At 27.6% G+C, this 23,489-nt stretch overlaps 1 protein-coding gene across 2 annotated transcripts in view; it reads right to left on the minus strand.

Annotated features, from left to right (window-relative positions):
• The window catches only part of LOC107456509 (N-acetylglucosamine transporter UNC93A), a 151,790-nt gene that overhangs the window by 10,816 nt on the left and 117,485 nt on the right, over positions 1-23,489 (minus strand). For both annotated transcript variants that reach the window (XM_071181444.2, XM_043049602.3), the window contains exons 2-3: positions 11,132-11,402; positions 1,212-2,128 (exon numbers count right to left, since the gene is read on the minus strand). In XM_071181444.2, the coding sequence (XP_071037545.1) occupies positions 1,212-2,128; positions 11,132-11,345 (1,131 nt within the window). In that variant the 5' untranslated portion in view covers positions 11,346-11,402. The remainder of the gene's footprint in view (positions 1-1,211; positions 2,129-11,131; positions 11,403-23,489) is intronic.

The following is a 23,489-nucleotide window of genomic DNA, read 5'->3' on the forward strand; positions in this document are numbered from 1 at the left end:
AGTAAGAAATTGTCTCCGAAATATTTAAGTTTATTTTGGCTCTAACTTTAAAAATAAAATTGAATGTTTCTAAATTGCATTTGTACATTGCACACTGCGATAATTTTTTATTCTAAAATTACTGGAAAATAGCCGGTATTTGTCTGTCCATCCAATAAACTGTAAATTTTACGGTTAGGAAAATTTCGTTACCTTTACGAGTTTAAAACTGTTTACATCTGGTATGGTTAGAAAATCGTAAATACAATATTATACGGTTTTATAACCAGTTACAACTAGAATGGTTTAAAAAAAAACAAAAACTCAATTTTAACGTACTATTTGTGCTTCATTTGAACTCGGATATGCTAGGTCTTTCGTTAGGTAAGAAGATTAGAGTGGGGCTGTGATTGAGTTGTGTTTTGTCAAGTGAAATGTGACTTAATTAGTTTATCTGGTGGTGTCATCTACAATGCGAGATTGGAAACACTAGACTTTTTGGTATTAAGCAGTTTTTAGGTGCTGCCATCTATGCGTGAATGAGAGTTTTGTATTCCAATACTCCAGGGTCGCTGATTGAGGAGTGAATGACACTAGAAACCCTTCATGTGATGAAGAAATGGTGGAAATATTTGTGTCAGCGCTTGGAATTCGAACTCTCGTTCAGCTGACCATAGGATTGGTAGATTAGCTCTCTCGGCTAAGGAGTTGTACCCAGCTGCAAGGATTTAAGTATTTTCATAAGCTGCTCACCACACACTTATGACTATAAGATTATTAGTAATTCGATGATGGAAAATAAAAATATTATTCTGTAATCCTTATCACTTCGTTTAGCTTTCAACTTTTGAAGAACATGAGTTCGATTCTCATTGACTGTGAGCTTAGTGGGGGCAGAGAAAATTCTATATGTTTAACGATATTAAGAGGAAACAGTCAGTAAACGAAACAGTTACAACAAATAACAATAAATAACAGTTTGGAAAGCTTTTCTTATGATTATTTGTCTGCTTTGGTTGAATGTGGCCAATAAAAATTAAATAAATTTTTATTTTATCATGTTTCCGAGAAATTTCTAATAGTGTATAAATATTCTATATTTCAACGTTTTTGGCACCATTAGCTGTTGTCACCATTGTTTGATGCCAGTACTATGTAGAAAACAGCTACACATAAAAAGGAAAACAATCATTCCAAGCTTAAAAATGTAGAAAAAATGTTTAATTACTTACTCTGGTGAAATCTCCAAAAATAAAAGCTTGTTCGATTCCAGTAAAAACTATCATTAAGACAACTAAACTCACATTTTGATCGATTAAAAGTAATTTAATTTGTCTTAAAGTTTGGTATAACAATGACCTCTCTAAAGGATCTTGTTCTTGTAAAACTTCTAATTTCTCCAACAAAATCACCACTAATAGAACACCTACAGCACATGTAGCAGAAAAAACATATATGAAAATCTCAGTGACTTTTGGCGACAAAAAATTATTGTTTGATGGATTTTTACTTGTTTCACTAAAATCCAATGTTAAAAATGCATGTTTGCATTGAGTAGTAAAACAAGTATCAATTCGACGAGCTACTGTACCAGCATCTTGAATGGTCTCGTTTGACGACGGTTGGCGTGAAGTATCCATCGCATTAATGTACTCCATGACGATTGTGGCGATAAGGTGGCCCCAAAAGCAATAAGACTTTGAAATGATGAAGAAAACTCGTAAGAACCGTTGTTGCATTTTTTTCCTGATGGATTGTGTTAAGAAAGAAAGTCTGGATATGTTTCTGAATAAGTAACTCTTTTGAGCTCTGTATGTAGGTCCAAGTAAGAGCCCAACCAGCATGGCTCCAATAATTAAAATAAACGTGTAATTATATTTGAAAATGATTATGAATATTATTGGAGATAACCCTGATGATACCATTATCCATTTAGGGCCGATTTTTTGTATTAAAATCGGTGCAAAGAGACTAGAAAATATAGCGAAGATATATAAGATTGTAAGTGCTTGTAATCCTGTTCGTGGTGCAGTTGTGCTGAGGAAACTCTGCACAACAGAAAATCCACTGAAGCAAAGTACTATTGCCACACTCAGGATGATGGTGCTTTTCATAACCTTTTTTTCCATCTGTATAGACCCAACGCCATCTAAAAAAGAAATGTAATGCACTGTATTGAAAATTTTGATGTTTGATGTATTGACAAATAAATGTTTATGGAGAGTAACTGCATTTAGTAATAAATTATAAACTCAAATTCAAAAATGCAATAAAAATTATTATAACAAAAAAAATCCCTTTGAGATATGTTTACTACGCTTGTTTGGATGTGTTTCATCCGAAGAAAATAATGAAGTTTTCGTTTTAAATTTAATCTAATAAGGTCAAATGCCCATACTTGGGAAACTCTACAAATTTAGACACTACACCGAGAAAAAAAATATATGGTTAAAACTACCAGAATATGATAAAATATACCGTGTGTCTGAATGTATAGGAACCCCTAATAGTTCTGTGAATTCTATCGAAATGCTTTGGTAATGATTTTGGTAAAATTAGCAATAAAATCTAATTTTTTATAATCAGTGATAAAATTTGGTAAATGTAACATTTGGTAATTTTATGACTATACCTTTTGAGTATAACATAAAATCCATTTATTTGGTTTAATTTTTTCCTTCAATTTTTAATTTTTTAATTTTTATAAACGTGGGGTAATGAGAAGTATAGTTTTGAAAACCAGAATTTCCGGTAAACTGCTATCATAAGAACAGAAAAATAACCAAATAAATAGCTTTAATATCGTATATTTTGGTTTTACTAACTAGAATTATGCTTTTCTTTTATATCCAAATATCTGATTACCATGCAGTACAGTAACCTCACCAGAATTTTTTTATCCGAGTAATTAAAAGTACACTAATGAATATTTAAGATAAGAAATACATAATTAGAAATGAAACATTGAAAAGATCCTTGTATTTTCTAATTACGGTATTAATCGTGCTTAATTAATTTTAAAACTAATTAAATTAAACTACTTTTAAAAATTGTTCTTAGTAATTTATAAAATTTTTAATACATGCTTGAATATTTATAGAAAAATAGAAATAAATAACTACTTTCTATTTCTTTCAAAACTACCACAGAAGTTTTGGTAGAGTTTGATAAAAGTTTGAAAAGAAAAGAATGTATAAAAAAGTGTGCATATTTTTGAACACCAATTAAAATTTGAACCAAGAAAAGACAAAAAAGATATTGAAAAAAGGTGGAACTGGAAACCGTAATCTATGCTTGGATTCTGAAAACATACAGTTGTCGATTAGTGGTTATTAGAAACACTTCCAAGTTTCATAAGGCCAAGCAAACTGGTTTTGACGTCTTTCATCCCTTCTTCCTAGCTAGATATTCACTGTCAGAATTTTCATTTTAAAATTATGGTAAAATAATCAGCAACAGTCTGTCCATCCAATTAACCATAAAGTTTACGGTAAATAAATTTTTTTACCTTTGCGGTTTTGAAGCCGTTTATAACTAGTATGGTTAAGAAACCATGACTACAATACTAAATGTTTTTTTTTTACCATTTAAGTCTACCATGGTTTCAAAATCATAAGAAAGGGATTTAACTGGACATTGGAGATAGTTCAATAGCTTTATAGTGCTGCCATCTATGAGTGAAAGAGGGTATCATATTCTAATAGCAAGGGTCACAAATTGAAGAGTACTGGACACTGAAAACTCTTCATTTCTTGAAGGGAATTAAAGAAATATTGTGGTATTATCGGTGGGACTCGAACTCCTGTTCTGTTGGTTATGCGATCGACAGATTGACCCTTTTGGCTATAACATGCACCCATTTGCAAGGAGCTAAGTGGCTTCATTAGGTAGATCTAATAAACTAGTTAATACGATAAAATTCTGGTTGTTCAACAGTTTTAGGGGAAAGCAGTTAATAAACGGTTTTTCTCACGGTTAACAGTTTCAATAACATCTTATTTACGGTTATTTGATTGTTTCGCTTGAATATGATGAAATAACAATTCAATAAACTGTTATTTAAGCATTTTTTTCCGATAAATTTTTAACAGTGCTTGGCAGATTTTGATAGTGCTTTTAATCCCCCATTATGTAAACCATAATGTGAACTTTTTGTTTTATTTATTTATTTTTTGAAAAGAATTTTAAATATGAATACCCTTAAGTATCTTTTGACAAGGATTCTTAAGGGTGGTCATTTTAGAACATCTTGCATGTCTACATACATAAACTGTGCAAATATTATATCGTTTAAAAGTTAAAATGATTACTTTAAAAAGTGAGCTTTAAAGTAAATTTATCTTTAATATGATACTTGTAGAAAACACAAGTATTTTTTTTTCTTTAGTACTCTTAAAAAAGTATATAATATCTTTTGTTTTAGATGATTGAAAGTGTGTTCCGAAAAAAAGAATTCAGCTTTAAGTCTTATATTCGAATCTTTCTTAGGTTGCCCTGGAGTCAAACAGCTTTTTGGGAAATAAAGCAGCTGTTTCAGATTATTTATAAGAAAAAAGAGAGGATTCGGAGATAAGGAGTATATCCTTCGGCCTTCTTAAATTCTATTTTAACTGTAAAAAAAGCTTGTTTTTATTAGTTACATAACATACCTAAAAGTATTATTGCTACTAGATATTTGTGTTATGTTACGTTATGTCATGTCATACTTAGGTGGCAAAAGAGAAATAATATGTTTCGTCTAGAATTTTTGTTGAATTAACTAGGATGAAACTATAAGAAATATTTAATTAAAAATTAATGTTTGGGTTAGTTCTATATATTCGTGAGATGAAACCTCAGAACGGTTGAATGACAATTTTTTAAAATTTTATTTTAAATCAGATCATTAAATAATTATTCTTTAGCATAAAATAATTATGCATGATGTCAAGTAGCACTATTAAGAAAATAGAAATAAAAAGCAAATTATAGATGGCTTAGGAACCATCTTAGAACCATTTAAATAGAAATTGATCAGCACAAAAACCAATTTAATACTACACAGAGAAAGAAACTACCAGTCTGAACACTATTTTTTAAAACTAAAAACTATTGGTCAAAACTATCAGAATATAGTAAAATTTGCTATGTTACTGACTCTATGAGAACACCGAAAAGCTCGGTAATTTTTACCGAAACACTTATGTAATAAGTTTGGTAAAATTTAACAATAAAATATGGTTACATAATCTGTGATAAAAATTGGTAAATTTAAAAAAAATTGGTAATTTCATCATGATATTTTAGAACATGGCATAAAAAGCATTTATTCTGAAAAATTTACCTTTCAGTTTTGTTTAATCTATTAAATGTGTGGTAATAAGAACTGTAAATGTCAAAACCAGAATTGCCGGTACCAGAATTCGTTTCCACATGAATAGAAAAATTACCAGAATTGTGTTTTTTTACCATATGTGTCATTACTATACAGTACGGTAATTTTACCAGATTGTTTTTCTCAGTGTATAAAAGATTGCTGAAGTCGGACGCACTTTACGCAATTGAATATTTTAAAACTAAACAAATTGGTGTGGAAAGGCTTATATAATTATAATTTTTATACAAAATATGATGCTTCCTTTTTTATTTTTTATTCCCGATGACAGGGTGAATTACAAGGAAAGGGCAAGATGAGAAAAAAACATTGCACAACAAGGAACAAAAAACAGAACAAGAAAAATACAAAATTAACGGTATGATCGAAGTAATTGCGTCACAATTCTCTATACAAAATAAAGTCGCCTACTCATTTTTAAATACGCCACGGTGCCTAGGTACCATTGGAATTGAATTTCGACGAAAACACCGAGAATAGCTATAGCGACGAGAGAGCATGCCGAAGACTGCAGAGCACTTTGCTTGTTATATCATGTACCATAGTAGAAGTAGTAACAGCATTTCGTATTAGGTGGCTAGGCTATTTATTTATATATGATGATGCATACCCATCAAAAAATAATGACCTTTTTAAGAATTGAAGGAAATTGTAGAACAGAAAGACAATCCACTAGATAGTTGCACGATGCTAAGAGAGATTTAGAACAGATAGGCGTGAATGGTTTGAGAGCCATAACATAGGAGGAAAAGAAATTTTGGAGTATAACAGATAGTTGCGTTTAAAAATAATAATAAAAAGTTGAATAAGTAGAAAAAGAAGAAATATAAATAGAAGTAGAAGAAAACGAATAAGTAGAAGAATAAGAAATGGAAGAAGAATGGTAGTAAAAAAAAGAATGGACAGCAGTCGAAAAGTGGATGAAAAGGAAGTAGTAAAAGAAGAAGAAGAAAAAGCAGAATAATAATGATAATAATAATAAGAATAATCAACAGCAGAAGAAGAAAAGGGAGAAAAAAAGGAGTAGAAGAATTACAATAATAAAAAGAATGAAGAGCAGTAGTAGAAGAAAGAGAAAACTATAATAATAATAATAATAAAAATAAAAAGAAGAATGAACAGCAGTTAGAGAAGAGGAGGAAGAAGTAAAAGAAGAAGATGAAGAAGCAGAAGAAGTAGAAGCAGAAGTAGAGAAGCAAAAGCGGTAGTAGGATAATAATAATACGATGAATAAACAGCAGTAAAAGAAGAAGAGAAAACAGTAGAAGAAGTAGAAGAAGATGAAGCAGGAAAAGAAATAAAAGAAAAAGTAGAAGGAAAAAAAGCAGTAGCAGAGTAATGATAATGAGTAGAAGAATGAACAGTAATACAAGAGAAATAAGAAGAAAAATAAAAAGTAGAATAAGAATAAGCAGTGGAAGAAAAACATTAATAATAAAAAGAATGAACCGCATTGAAAGAAGAAGAAGAAAAAGAACAATAGCAGTGAAGAAGAAGATAGTTTAATGTCATAAAAAACTGTCAGTTGGCCCATGAGAAGGAAGTACGGATTTTTCAAAGGTTTTCTAGTTTGTCAACAACATAGCTAATAAAATTTCTGATTTGATATCAAGTAACTACCCCAACTCCCATAATAAATCCTAACATTTTATAGAAAATAATCTAGTAACATTTTCTCGTCTAACTAAATTTCTTTGACAAAAACTTAATTAAAGGATCAAATATTCTAATTTCATCATTAAATAAAAATTAATATTGATTTAATCTCTCTTCTAAAGAAAAACTTTTAATTTCTCGCATAATTTTATTTTTAGATTTCAATAGGGGTGATGAGAAATCGATTAAATTAAATGTAATTACTCCTTCTCTAATTTTTTCTAATCACCATGAAACGGTGAAATGAAACTAATGAGTTTAAACAGAAAGTTTCTTAAAAAGTTTAATGCGAGTAGTTTTAATTTTAAGTCAGAAAAAACAGTAAATTGGAGTTTTATGTCAAACTTTATAGCCTTGAGTGTCATAATTTCTTCCGCTGCACTGATTTTAATTTATTAGAAATGAAAACGTTGGTTTAAAAAAAAAACATAATTTATTCACCCCTGTTTAAAAGAATTGTTGAAACGTACCATTTTTCTTGTTTTAATTTATTTTATTATTTATATTCAGCGCTATTATGAATTCATAATTAAAATATATGCGATTCTATCGATATTTGGGAATAGTTGTGTTTGAATCCATACACAATCCATGAATCCATTTGAATCCATGTTTCATGACCTAGCATCCAATCAAAATCTTATGTTTATGTTTTCGATAGTTGGATACATTAAAATCTTATATCGGATAAATAGTGTAAGTATTGATATTAGACCATTATTATTATAAAAACTTTCCAATACATTTTTTTCAATAGCTTAGTAATAATTTCTAATTTAATAATAATTTCTATTTTCTATAATTTAGGAATATAAAATGTTTTTAATAGCTAGGAAATATATTCTGAATCTTTTTCTATACTCGAGATTATAACAATCATTATAAGTGGGAATATAATGTGCGGAAAAGTTTTTAAAATTATGCGACAAGGATCTTCCCAAATATCTTCTAGATAGCAGTTGTATATTGCAGTTTTCAATATTTGATAGTATTTCCAAACTTAATGTTATTATAGTTACAATGTACTATAGCTTCCTGACAGTTGTAGCAATTAAAATAAAAATCACAGACTATCTAGATTCTTGTTAAGCTTTTGCAGATTCTGATGGATTTAGTGATATCGAGCACTTTTTTCCCCACTGAATAGCTATACATTTGTTGCTACATACCCGGAGAAAAAAATTCTGGTAAGATTACCATATTGTATGATAACTACATTTTTGGTAAAAAAAATAATAATTCTGTTAATAAAGACCAACATACACGGTATTTAAGTCATTCATTTGGCAATTTATTCCTTCATATAGTACCGATTTACCGGAAATTCTGGTTTTTAAAATTATAGTTCTTATTACCTTAAATTTAGTAAAAGGTACAAAACATAAAATTAATTTAACCAAGTAAATGTTTTATAGTTTATTGTTAATTTTATTTGGTTGATGTCGGTAGTAAACTAAAGAGATGGAGAGAAAACGAGAGAGATAGAGAGAGAGAGAAAAGGAGAGGGGGAGAGAAAACGAGATAAGTTATTTTTAAATAATATATAATCAAATTAAAATCTTTATTAATTATAAGCAAATATTATTATTAAAAAATGATTATAAATCGCATATTTATTTTAATTCCTCAAAAATATTAAGAAATTTCTTCTTAAAAAATAAATGAATGAATTTTTTATTTTTCTAGTTTCATGGTTATATTAATTAATTAAGAATAGCACTTGTTTTCTGAAGAAAAAACTTTCTTACTTTATTTTAAAACAACTAGCATAATGCTCTGATAAAGTAAATATTTATTTTCATTCTTTATTTGTTTTCGTAATTTAACTAAATTATTTTTCTAAATCTCATTACTCTGTTTTAAAACAATTACCATAATACTTTAACGAATCAAAAACTCTTTTTATTATCCAATAAATTTTATTAAAACTCCTTTTAAAAATATAAGAATACTGAAGATCTCGTTTTCCTACTTTTATGGAAATACGGTGTCAAGAACAACATCTGTTTTCTTCCGGAAAAGCCGAATCTTTTATTCAAAGTGTTTTTGTTGATGTTTATTTAATTTTGTTTATTTAAGTATTTGCAGCAAAGTAATTAGATAACCTGGTCGACGTAATTGAATTTTTCGAATGTCTGAAATAAATTATCGTTTGAAAATTGTTCTCTCTAGAAGTTCGGATAAAAATGAATTTATTTTAATTGACTTAACAAGTAGTGCACGTGATATTTTCAAATTGAATTTTATTAGAGAGAAGAATTTTCAGAAAAAAAGAGAAAATTTCGAGAATTTTTTTTAAATAGAAGCTTATTTATAATCCTGTTTCTTTCAAATTATAACTAAGATTTTATTGTAAACTATTTATAATTTTGAGTTTCTTCAATGCTAATATGCGACTTATTTTGACACTAACTCAATGAATTGTTGTTTGTTGAAAAAAGAAGAACAGTTTTTTAAAAAATTTCTATATGGAGGAAACATTTCTGGTATAATTACCGCACCGTATGATAATTACATTTCTGGTAAAAAAAATATAATAAACTAGTTAATGGAACCAAAAAATAACGGTATTTTTTCCTTAAAAATTTTTCCTTTCTTATGGTAACGTTTTTCCATAAATTCTGGTATTCAAAATTACAGTTCTTATTACACACATTTAGTAAAAAATACAGAAATGAAAAATAAATTTAACCGAATAAATGGTCTTAATGCTGTACTCCAATGTATCATTACAAAATATCAAATTTTATTACACATAATGAAACCATATTTCATTGTTAATTTTATCAAAATCATTGTTAAAGAGTTCATTGTTAAAATACGTAGCTTTTTAATGTTCCCATAGAGCCAGAAACACGGTAAAATTTACCATATTTTTGCAGTTTTGACCATATTTTTTTCCTCAGTGTAGGAAATGATATTATCCTTTTGTCATTTTCGATTTAAAGATAACGATATTTATCGGAAACATGATCATAAATTTGGATGAAAAATTATAATGCTGAAAATTATTTCATTTTTCAATGACCAAGCATAATTACGAGCAAAGCATAATAACTCGTTCAATTCCTTTTATCTTACATTCTCATTAGTACTCGCATTTTAGCACTAAAAGAAATCTATTCTTTGTTTCTCAAAAAAAAAAAAATCTCGAGGTAGAAAAAAAGCTTATTCGATAGCTTTTAAAAGATAATTGCGCATATCATTATCGTCAGTGAAAGAAATATGCTAGTCAAATACTTCTTTCTGAAGCATCAGAAATTCGTAAAAAATGTAGTCAAACTGATGTCTGCTATTAAAACTGAGGTAACAAAAACGCGTAATTTATTGTGTCAGTTTGGTAAATTTTTTTCAATAAAATCATTTAACATGTATTACTAAAATTAAAAACTCCACTTTAACATACTTGAAAAAGGAGAAACTTATATTTAATTCATTTACACATCTCCTGATTTTCATTTCATATTTTTAACGGATGAAATTTCTCTACACATTTCTTGTAATGGAATCCTCAGCCTATACATTTCTTACAGCAAAATTTTTAATACAATATTGAGCGTTTTGAAATTAATATTATTGCTTAGATAGCGTAATACTCGTACGATAATTTGCTAGAATGTCTTACTTATTATAAAATTTAAAATTAACTTTATTCTTATTTAGTTAGCTGGTTACTGGTTAAAACTTGGTAGAGCATGCATGCAAAAATAAACTTGTTATTTAACATTCTGATTCTATTATTTTAATGCTAAATAAAATTATAAAAAAAGTCACAAATTTCTCATATTTTGATAGGTTAGTATTCGGCGTCCTATAAGTGATAGACGATTTAGAAATGAAAAAAAAAGAATAAAGAAGGAAAGGAAACAAAAACCGGAATGGGAAGAAAAATGTGCGACATGCTCGAAAAAAAAATATTTTTACGGAGTTTCAAAGTTTGTACTACTAAGATAAGTTATTAAACATATACAGAATATCCCATTTGCTTATTATTCCCTACCACAATAATTCTACGTTTTTTGGATTTAGAAATTAGTCCTCAGTCAAATGATTAACTTTTTATGGTTATTTTATAATCTATCGAAATTAATGAGTTAATTGGAAATCGATGAACAAACTCACTTTCACTCTCTTCATCGACATCGTCTTTTTCGTCTCTGCTGGAGGCTGGAGCTTGATCATCAGGTTTAAGACGCACTGGACGTTGGTCACACGCATAATCCTCTTTCATCTCATAAGTAACTTCGACTTGATCATCTTCACGACTACGCTCGGCCATAGCTTGCTCAAGGAGTTGATCCAGAGATTTACGACATCCTGACGAAACAAGATCCATTAAGACAGACTAACTAATCCAGAATTCTTTCGAGTCCGCAGTGCAACATCTTTTCGTCTAAAATATAAACACAGAATTTTTTTAAGAAAATTATTTCGTCACAAAATTAGAAATTTACGAAGCGTAAAAAAATTTTATAGTTGAAAATATGCTTTTATGTGACGAAAGAAAATTTTAATAATATGTTATAAGTTCCTTGCATAACGTTTTTGTAAACTGAGGTAAGCAACAAATGGTTATATACTTTTTAAAACAACTATTTTAGAGTGCATACATTAGATAAGCGAATTTTATTATTGTATCTGTTTTATTGCATTAGATAAAATAATCTGATTATTTGCATAAAGTTTAATTAAATTAAATATCGATTATTATGCAATTATTAGGTATGCATTGGAATATTAATGATTTTGAATGTCGCAAAATTAGATATCAAGTTATTTTAAGTTACTAACTATGTAGTAGAATATAAATTACTTGGCATATAATTGAATTACATATTTAATGCAATATAATTATTAAATGTGTAAATAAAGAAAATAGTATAATTATTATAATATTATAAAATTATTATATAAGTAGATAAGGGATATAAATTATCATATTAGTAGATTAGAAATTTAGGGAAATATAAATTATTAATCATTTTGTGTTAATGAACATGAATTATTAGGTATGTGGAATTAGATATCTGGTGCAATATAGGTATTAGGTATGTATAACGCATTTGTAGTAGAATTAAATATCTAGTGTAATATAATTATTAGACATTCATTGGAATACAATTAATTATTGTATATTTCAAAATTAGATAACTACCTCAATATAAGTTACTAACCATGTAATGGAGTATATATTACTAGGCATGTAGTGGAATTAGATATTTAGTGCAGCATAATTATTAAATGTGTAAATAATGAAAATAGTATAATTATTATAATATTATAAAATTATCGTGTGAGGTGGTTATAAATTATTATATAAGTAGTAGATTAGAAATCCAGCGAAATACGAATTATTAATCATGTTGTGCTAATAAGCATGCACGATGGAATTAGATATCTGGTGCAATATAGGCATTGGATATGTGTATTGGATATGTAGCGGAATTAAATATATCTAGTACAATGTAATTATTAGGTATTTAGTGAAATATAAAAAATTATACCGTAGAATTTTAGATATCTAATGTAAAACAAATTATTAAGCAAGTAAAGGAACTTAAATTACTAGTGAAATTAAATATCTAGCATAATATAAATTATTAGACAAGTAGAAAGAATATTTTTAGCAATGTAATAAAATAATATGAACTAAATAGGTAAGTAAGTAAAGAAATTTAAATGATTAGATATTTACTGGAATTAAACATGCTGTGCTATATAAGTTATTAAATGTGTAGAAGGAATGTATATATATAGAAATGTAATAAAATAACATAAACTAAATAGGACACTTAAAATTCTCAACCACGTTTTTAAATATTTTTCAAAATTTATAGAATTAATAAATTACAACTACAAAATCAATTTTGCATCAAAATCACATACTTTGAAAAAAATAAGGAAACAATTTGCCAAAAATATTTACTGTCATCTAGGGATAAAAATTATTCTTGCCATTGGAAACTCTGCAAGAAGCAGGAAAAAAAAATCAATTTTGCGTTACCCATTTTTTTATTCTCAGACCCCTAACTCAATATGGGCGTGATTTACTAGACTATTCATAACAAAAAGGTATTTATTTACAAAGCAATATCCTAACTCCGTATCCAATATTCTGATGGTATCCTAGAAAAAACTGCAATTTGATTCTGACAAAAGCAGCTTTTATTGGGCAGTAAACTTTAATAAATATTTATTGTTTACTTTACCCTTTAATAGATAATTCACTTGTGGGTTCAGGATATTGCTATGGAGTTAAGAGGAGGATAGTAAAAAGCTATACTCAAATAAAAGGTTGTGAAATATACACGTAATATTATTTAATGCACTTATGGCAAATTTTCTCTGTTATATATATACAGATTATTATTATTTATATTGTCATTAAGGAAATAAAAAGATTTTATTTATGTTTAAATTTTAAGATAATATTTTTTATTTACAATATGTTTGATTAGTACAGCTGATAAAATTACGATGAAATATTAATTTTTTTTTCTTATTATATTGTATATTATAGGGGATCCCACTCCGTCTTTGTTTTGCTTAGCAACCCATAAGACTGCTTTCAAAATATTATTGTCCAAATAGAACGGATAAAAAATCACCGATAAAAAAAAATTCTGGTAAAATTACCGTACTTTATGGTAAGGACATTTCTAGTAAAAAAACCACAATTCTGGTTGTTAAAACCAAAATATACGGTACTTAAACCATTCATTTGGTAAGTTTTCCGATCACATGGTAACGGTTTATCGGAAATCCTGCTTTTTAAAATTATAATTTTTATTAGCCCACGTTTAGTAAAAAATACAAAAAAAAAAAATTTAACCGAATAAGTTGTCTATATGCCATGTTTTAAGATATAATGATAAAATTACCAAATTTTATCATAAATTATAAAATCATAATTTATTGTTAATTTTACCACAAACATTGCCAAAGCGATTCGGTAAAATACCGTGCATTTTGATGTTCCTATTGAGCCAGAGACACGGTAAATTTTACCATATTCTTAAAGTTTTGTACATACTTTTTATTTATGTAGATTATTAAATTGAAATTAAAAATTATTCATTTAAAGATACCCATATTTTTTTATTGTAATATCACAGATTTGATTCCTCAAATTTAATTTACGATTGGAGAAAAATTATACCCAATCATTTTGCAAGATTTTCTTTGCAACTTCATCAAGGTTTTTTTAAATTACAAATTAATTTTGGTAAGTGTAAAAACTAGTAGATATTTTTCAACAAAAGGATTATTTAGTAATAAAGCGAAAAGTTAATTCTTAATATTGTCTTACTTAGAACTTTAAACAGTTACTTTCATATTCATTATTTTAGTTGTACACATTAACATAACAGAATTTCTCATCAAATTATGACAAAATAAAACATTTCTAATCATGAAGGAAATATATATTATTCTATTGCCTAAAATACAATGTGATACAGTAACGGAACAACACCTTTCTCTTGAAGTTTCAAGCCTTCAGTTTTGAATGACAATCAAAATCTAAAATTTTTTAAATTCGGAGAATAATACTAAGAAGGTATAATAAATAAATATTACTGATAGGTAGCCTTAGAAAAGTCTACCTACCAGTAATACCAGTCAGGTAAATATAGTTAATTTTTTTTATTAATTTTACACTGATGACAACCGAAGATGTCGGGATCTTTTCTATTTATTTACGATCATATCAGTTGAATGCACGTAATAATAAGATGAAAATTATACTTTTGAAATATATAAAAACCAGACTCTTTATAGCTTTCCTTAGAAAAAGGAAACGCAATGTGCCAGAAATAAAATAGTACAATCTAATTATCATTTCATAAAGATTTCTCTATATAGATTGCATATAATCACTATAAAATTAATCTTTTTGATTTGAATGTATCTTTTTAATATAAGTATTTAAAAATTAGCAAATTACATTGGGGAATTTTTTTGTTTTGTTTTCTGTTCCATGAGCTTTTTTTAACAGATCTTAAATACTTTCTTATTGCATATTTCAAATCTGCGATCAGTTTCTTTCTCCACATCATACATGCTTTTAAATAAACATTTTAGTCAATGTACAATGTTTAGTCAATGTATCCAAATGTACAAATTTAAAAACATTACATATAACAGCGGGTTACGTATATGTTGCAACAAACTTTTAGGGGAGCTAGGGCATATATAAAGGGTTAAAACCGCATGAGAGTTCATGCCCGGAAATATCATCGAACGCTGGTAGGGACGTTTCCCTATTAAGATCTGTCCAGAAGCTCGTGAATGAAATAGTTCATAAAAGGAGTGCTCTCCAAGAGGTGTATCATGACATTTCTGGGCACGAGTTCCAATGCAATTTTAATCCTGATGATATGCCCTAACTCCTAGAAGTTTGTCGCAACATTTATGCGGCTCCCTGCTGTAGATAACGTTTTTTAGCTTAAACATTTCGACAAAGAATTGACCAAAAATGTCATTTACATAACTGTAGCTTGACGATTTCGGATTTGAAATCAGTGATACGAAAGTATTTAATAAAATGGCATAGGTACTCATGTCTGAGAATGTCATCATACTCCGTTAGGGGTGGTTTCTTATTATGGACTGTTTCTACGCATGTTTTTGAACAGTTTATAATGGGTAAGTGACAACGAAAACGATATTTCAGGCCTTCCCTATGCAATTTTAATCCTAAGGATGTGCCCTTAAAAGTTTGTCGCAACATTTATGCGACCCCCTTTTATTCCTAGTTAACTTTTTTAAACTTTAACATTTTGATAAAAAATCTACTAAAAAAGTCAATTAAAAAACTGCAGTCTTGTGAGAGAAATTGATGATTGCAGATTTGAAATTTGCGATAGGAAAGTATTTAAGATCTGTTACGGAATGTCAAAAGGAAAAAAAAATTGTTTCCCAGCATTATTAATATATGTTACCATAAATATTTACTATTAACCTAAAATAAAATAGAGTGTAGCGTTATTTCTGGTTTTCGTCAATCAATCCATGAATAAAAAGCTGGAGAACTGATTAAAACTATAATTGATAACTTAAAACTACGCATTTAGCATTCATTATTTACCCATTAGTTCTCATATATTTCAGCAAGAAAAGGAAAAAAAAATGCAGGAAAAATACAAACCGAAAGCACATAAACTTTTTATTCTAGTAAAAATAAAACTGAAGTTAAAAATAAAACTATCGTCCTCTAGATTCAAGATTCCATTTTATAATAAAAAATATTGAAATTATTTCCTGTTTTAAAATAAGTAGTTTGTTTCAATTCTAAAATAGTCGTTTTCAATTCCTAGAAAACTTGATTTGAAACAAGCTCCATTAATTAAGAGAAAGTAAAAATTTCACGAAAGTATTTACTACAGATTATAATCGGTACACAAACAATTAGATTTTCTCAATGGACTTCATTAGTGCCAAAAACAAGCTTGAAGTTAACTTTATTGAAGCGACAAATGGTAAATGAGTGCTCTCTATCTTTGCACGAATTCCATCCTAACGTCTCTAAACGAAAGTTTCAATTTAGATTGAAATAAAATACTTTTGTTAACTTTAGAGAAGTTTCATATGCAAAATCTAATCTACCAACCTTAATTACTGGTAATTAATTTGAATTCCTCAATGTTTATTCGTGTTTATTTTAATAAAATGTTTCATACTTTTTGTATTTTTATTTTTTCATCAAGTATTAAATTTTTTCGATAGTAATTATTTTTAATACAACTGAAAAGCTACTGAAATTCCTTGGAAAGAAATAATTTTATTTCCCTCAATCTAATCTAATTAATATATATTTATAGTTTTTTTTTCTTCTTTAAAGCTTTTATATTAAGGGATCGAAAGATTCCATGCCTGATTAGAAGCAAAATAAAATGCAGGGTATTTTCTCAAAAATATATTTAGTTATGACTGATCCTGATCTCTGAATACAAATAATATTTCATACAAGATTCAATATTTACTATATATTAACAACGTATTTTATTTCATTTTACATGATTTTTCTCCATTATTTTAAGCATACTTGAAATTTTTTATGTATTGAAATTTCAGGGTAATTTCTTATAAGAAAGCCTTAATCCCACCTTTCTCGCTCCCGTCAAAATGATTTGGACAACTTTCGCTATCTATTTCTCGTGACAATGATATTTCCGAGCTGGTGTGTTCAAAAGTAACGAGCAAAAAAGATTAAAACAATCTATTTCTTATCCTCGGAATCATATTTATTTCTCAATCTACACACCAGATGGCAGTACCAAATTATTTGTAATTTGCTTAGAGATAGTTTATTATGAACCAGATTTCAGCACTCATCTATTACATATTTGCAATTGACCAAAAATATAGAAATGAATACATATATTACACACACACACTTAATTTCATGAAATTTTTTTTTAAATAAAAAATTGGCACTTTTGTGACCGATTTCTTTAAAATTATACAACCGTTAAGGAGTTAAAGATGGTTTCGATTTTTTCAACAGAATTTTTTTTTCCAGATAACTTTTCTTCTTTAAACGTCTATTGTTTCAGCAGTGCCAGTTGATTGACGTGTGGTAAAAATTAGCACAAGTAAATGCCTTTTATACTGACCTAACGTGGACTTTAACGTTCACGTTAGGTCAGTATGAAAGGCAGTTTAATTGCTCAGTATAAAAGACAGTTTAATTGCAGTCAGTTTAAATTGCTTTGAATTTTAACATTAAAGTTAAAGTTGTTGCTTCTAATATTTCTCCCCAATTGTTTATTGGATTGATTTTTTTGCCGTATAACAACCTTTTTTTAACTCCAAATTTGTATTAAATTATTGTAAAATATATATTATATGATTAAATTTGTCTAAAATCTTATGGTTTTGTTAAATTTGAATTAAGGGAAATTTATTCATGGATAAAAAAAACCTATTGCAAAAGTACAAAAGTAACGCTTTATTTTTAAAAATTACATTAATTTTTATCTCTTTATTTTAAGGGCTTATAGGTTTTAGAAAATATCATAAGATCAAAAATAGAAGAGTTGACAAAAGATATCGTTTGAATTGGATGTAGACGTGATCTTTCAAAGAAGAGATTCTATAAAGATAACGAGAATTTGATATCTTTCGATCTATTAATTTCTTTTCTAGTCTTCATAGATGTTATGTGCTTTATAAAATGTTCTTTTATATCGAATCTAAGAACGTTTTTTTCTTACATTAGTACACTCAATGAAAAGTCTCTTTCTGAAGCCTCGATTGTTGTTTTTATGGTGATAAATATCCAGGTACAGCTTCGAGTTCTACCGTGTTAATGAACCCTAATAAGAGATCCATTTCTTTATTGATTGTTGAATCTTTGTACGGAACTTTAAGTTCCGTACAAAGGATGTACGGAACTTTAAGTTCAACCATGGAATCCTAAGTGATTGAACCGTTTTCAGTAAAACTCCGACTTTATAAATAATAAAGTATGTAAAAACAGTGAGAAATAAAGGGTATAAAAACAATTGTGAGTGTATTGACCAATAAAATACACTTAATTTCAAAAATATTTAAAAAGAGAAATAGAATTTTTTTTCTTAATAATCGAAAAGTAGATTTTATTAAACTCACACTATTGAGCAGTATCTAACTTAGTTTTAAATTTGATTTTGGGTATAACGAATCGAAAACGAAACAAATAAGACACATTATGGTTTTTGGTAAAATGAAAGCTTAACAAACTGTTATAAACGGTGAAAATGGTTACCAGAGAAAATAATACTTAGAAAAATAATATTTTTTGAAACAAAAGCTTTTGCTATTTCCTTTTTATTTGCATTTTAAGCTAAATAATTTCACAAAGACAACCGAAATATTAAATAAAGAGATTATTAATTAGATCTAAATACAAATAAGGTTTCAAAAATCAGTACTTTAAGGTAAAGAAAAATGTCCTAATTCTCAGAACCCCTTTTACCTTTGCACGTAACCCTGGGATTCCGTAGAACACCATTTAAGAACCACTTCTCTTAGACAGCCATGCAGTTTTGAATGGCTAACTTTAGTTCATCTTTAAATGACATTTCTGGTTTATCATCTTCAATCTTACTTTTTCCAGTGTCCTTGTTTTCATATTTATCCTCATTTTCTAACTCTTTGTCTAAATCTGTTATTTTTCTTTTCCTTCGTTGCAGATAAAGATTTTTTAACATTCTTTTTTACTTTGTAGAGCTTATGTGGTTTAAAATCACCACTCAATTCGCTTCCAAACAATAGGGCTATTCGTGATTATGAAGATGGTGCAAAATACTGTTCATATTCGTTCTTGTATTTTCTCTTATTCATTCTATGCAAATTTCAAGTGCAATTTTCAAACATTCACTTAAGTCTATCTTTCGTCCCTCGATTTTATTTCACAAGAACTTCATTATCACTTCAACTGCTAACAAACTATTGTCGCATTGTCATAGACTTGAGACAGCTGTTCTAACTGGCAGCAGTGTATTTACACTATTACAGAAACTTGATTCAATTTTTCTTCAGAAACAGTTCCTGCCTACTTTATATGGATCAAAGTTTTTTTTACGGTGTCTTCGAATTTCAGGAATCATTCTAACGTACCCAATAGACTGTTCCCTTTATAATTACTGTAATTATATACCTATTAAGTATATAATTCCAGTTATATAAATTGGAATTTATACTACTCAACGTTTTTTTTAAATATTTATTTTTGTATGTTTCATTGTTCATAAACTTTTAATATTAAACTATATTTCACTCCTATAGGATTTTGACTTTTTAAAAATATTTTCAGGGGAATAAAATTGGTATATGCAACATGAGTTTTACTGCAATATTTAGCCTTTCTTGCACGAGAGACACAGGGTCTACCTACCAATACAGTGCTCACAAATACCGAGTGATGAAACAGATATTTTTGTTCGGTAGGATTCTTTTCGTAAGAAGAAATTTTTGGAAAAGAGAAATTTTCCAGTTGCTTTACTTCTTAGTGTGTTTATTCTAAAAATAAATACATATGTGTAAAAATTGTTTATGTTACAAATTCTATAAAAAATTCACCCAAGAAGAAATTGTTAGAGGAAAAATAAAGTATTTTTAGTACTCGAGTTTGATTTAATACTATTTTTGGCAGAATTTTCATACAGAGCTATATTGGTTGAGAGTTTTTAACAGGTTTAGGATCTTATTACAATTTGAGTCAAAATTTCTTAAAGCATTTTATGAGACTAGGCGTAGAATGCTACAATCTGTCATTACTAGAATCCAACTGCACACTTTTTTTCTCATTTGATTCAATAGATGACAGAACTATCACTCAATCTAAATCTCTAGATGCCACATTTTAGCTAAACGGCTTTCTTCGACGCATATCGGGACGTCCTGTCAACCAACGGAAATGTTCTGAAATGACCAAGATAAATATTCAGGGAGTATTGCCTTGAAGCTTTATAACGCCTTATAGTTTTTCTAGGGGATAACTTTATATAGATACGTGATAACTTTCACCGGAGAAAAAAAATTATATTGTACAGTTGCGCAATCCAAAATGTTGGGGATTCTCTCCTCTTTCGGCTTCGTTATTAAAATGGCCTGTAATAAATTTGCACAAAAATACTGTCTTTTCTATTGCATATTTTTTGAGTTTGCGTCTTCTTACAGTACTATATTAAATTAGTCAGAAAAATTTCGATTAATGGTATTTCCTAAAATAGATATTTTTTATATAATTAACGTATGTGGTGCTTATTTAACACTATCATTAAAACTTTCATGCATTTAAATTAAGTACTAAGCATATTATACTTATCTAGCCTCATTTATTGCCAGCATAAAAAGATGATAGGAGACGACTGGTACAGCAGTTGTACCCCAAGTTTTTATAGTTATATAAGTATTTGATATAAATGAGACAAATATAAATTTTTTGTTATACCATATTTGCTTTGTCTTCAACAAAACATAATGTATCATGGCATGTTTTTTACTCCTCAAATACTGTTATAAAAAAGAGAAAGACTGTACCAGCCTTCTTCAAAAGGTTAGGAGTTCTCTTCTAACATAAGAAAATGTTTTAATTTTATCATGTTAAACTACGGAGAATCATATGAAGACAATTTTTGATTTAGAAAGTAGAAAATGAATATTTTTTAAATTTTTACTTTTATTTTCATTCATTGAAATATATACAAATGAGCATAGATATCAAATTGTAATTTCAAGGGGGACATTTTAAAACTTTTCTCCAAAGTTCCTAAAAAATATTTAAAACCTTAAAATATAAAAATTTGGAAACAAATGTGCGAAACACATGTCAGTGAGTAAAATGAAACCAAACATATTCCATAATATTAATAAAAAAATAATAATTATTTTTCTGGATAGTTTTCCAGTAGTGTAGCTTTCTGTCATTATAACAACCAAAGTTTTACAAGGAAGTAAATATCATTGCTTTTAGTATCTTTAGAAAAAAATACAGGTGCACTATAATAATGAAAATAAAATTAAAATTTACAATAATTATGATAATTATAATTTTATGGATTTTCTTCTAGTTGATTAAGTACTTAATAAAGGAAATATTATATTCAAATAATTTACTTTAGTTTTCACGAAGGTAGAAAATCTCTTTTTCGCCTGAAAGTGGACCTAAGACTTTACAGATTATGTTTCAATCCAAAAACTTAAATTTTGAATAACTTAAAAAGTATTTTTTTAATTATCTGACTGACAATTTTATTCGAAGTAATTTTCTCTACTTGAATTTGATTTTTATGAAAGAAATGTAGCATTGATAATTTAAGTCAGCTTCATTCAGTCAACTTCAGTCAATTCAGAATATTTCTATGAATTAAATAAAAGGGCTTTCAGACTACTACGCCTTTTTAGTATTTACCTAGTGACCTGAATCTTTGATAAGCTCGTGAGTGAATCCCGTTAATGCAGCTTTCTGTCATATTCCATTTTAACAACCACAGTTTTACAAGGAAGTAAACATCATTGCCTTGTAGTATCTAAGGGGAAAAAAACAGCTGTACTCATGCAAGTTTGTTTTTTCTTAGACGAAGTATTTTTTTCTTTTGATGATTATAAAAAATCCTCACAAACGTGTACAAATAGGGGAACTACAAGTTTCTGTTTGAATTATTCATGAGCCTTAGCTTTGAAGTTAAGAAAATTAATCTATTTAACGGTTTTTTAATGTTTGATTCAAAGCACTTTGCAATTTTTTCCCCTATTCAGCAGAAAATAATGGAATTATGTTATTTTTCCAAACGTGAAAAGTGGGAAATAGTTCTTATTCTTTTAAACTATTGGCTGGTAAAATATTTGAAGTACTGAAAAAATATTTGTTATATTTTTCGGAATATAAGTCGACGTTTCGAGGTCCTAAATTTTAGTGATAGTTGGAATGTTGTCGATTCATGCATTGGTAACGCATTTGCACATAGCTTTTTCAGAAATCTGACTCCTGACATAAAAAATCAACATATATATATATATATATATATATATATATATATATATATATATATATATATATATATATATATATATATATATATATATATATATATATATATATATATATATATATATATATATATATATATATATATATATATATATATATATATATATATATATATATATATATATATATATATATATATATATATATATATATATATATATATATATATATATATATATATATATATATATATATATATATATATATATATATATATATTACCTCTAAAGTACAGAAATAAATCATTTTGAAGATTACCTAGGTAATGTGCAGATTAACTAGGATGATCGTTAAAGTGTTCGCAAATCATATTTCTTTTCTCAAATAAACTGCACAATACTTATGTAATCTCTACAATACCTATTAGGCAATCGTTAAAGTGAAAATAAGATCTTTTCTTGAAGCACAGCACGTTTCTGTACGCATAACTATGTCAACTATGTTAACTATAATGTCTTTTATTTATTTTTTAACATTTAAGGAATCAAGTTGATACAATCAAACAATCAACAAATTAATTGATATAATCATTTATTAAACAATTAAATGACCACAATAGGAAAAAAATGGTTCAAAATATTATAACAATTAAATGATAATTACGAGAATTAAATTAACAAGAATTAAATGAGGTGAAAAATGTTCAGAGGGGAAAGCTTATTTATTTATTTATTTTCTGTTTTGTTTTGTTCTGAGAATGAAGTTCATTTGCTCGTGTAGTGAAATTATAAATTTTTATTTATTTTTTGAATTGAATTTGAAATCACAGTGGGTAGGCATTGAAAGTATGTTTTTCAAACAATTTTTTCTTTTGTGTACAATATTACTACTACTACTACTACTGCTACTACTACTACTACTACTAATGATAAAAGCATTCCCCCAATTGCCTGATGTATGTCAGGGGTTCATGGTGGCTAAAGCTCCACAATTTATTAACCA

This window comes from Parasteatoda tepidariorum, chromosome 8 (genome assembly GCF_982258835.1).
Source record: "Parasteatoda tepidariorum strain Cologne lab strain chromosome 8, Ptep-v5.0, whole genome shotgun sequence".
NCBI lineage: Eukaryota > Metazoa > Arthropoda > Arachnida > Araneae > Theridiidae > Parasteatoda > Parasteatoda tepidariorum.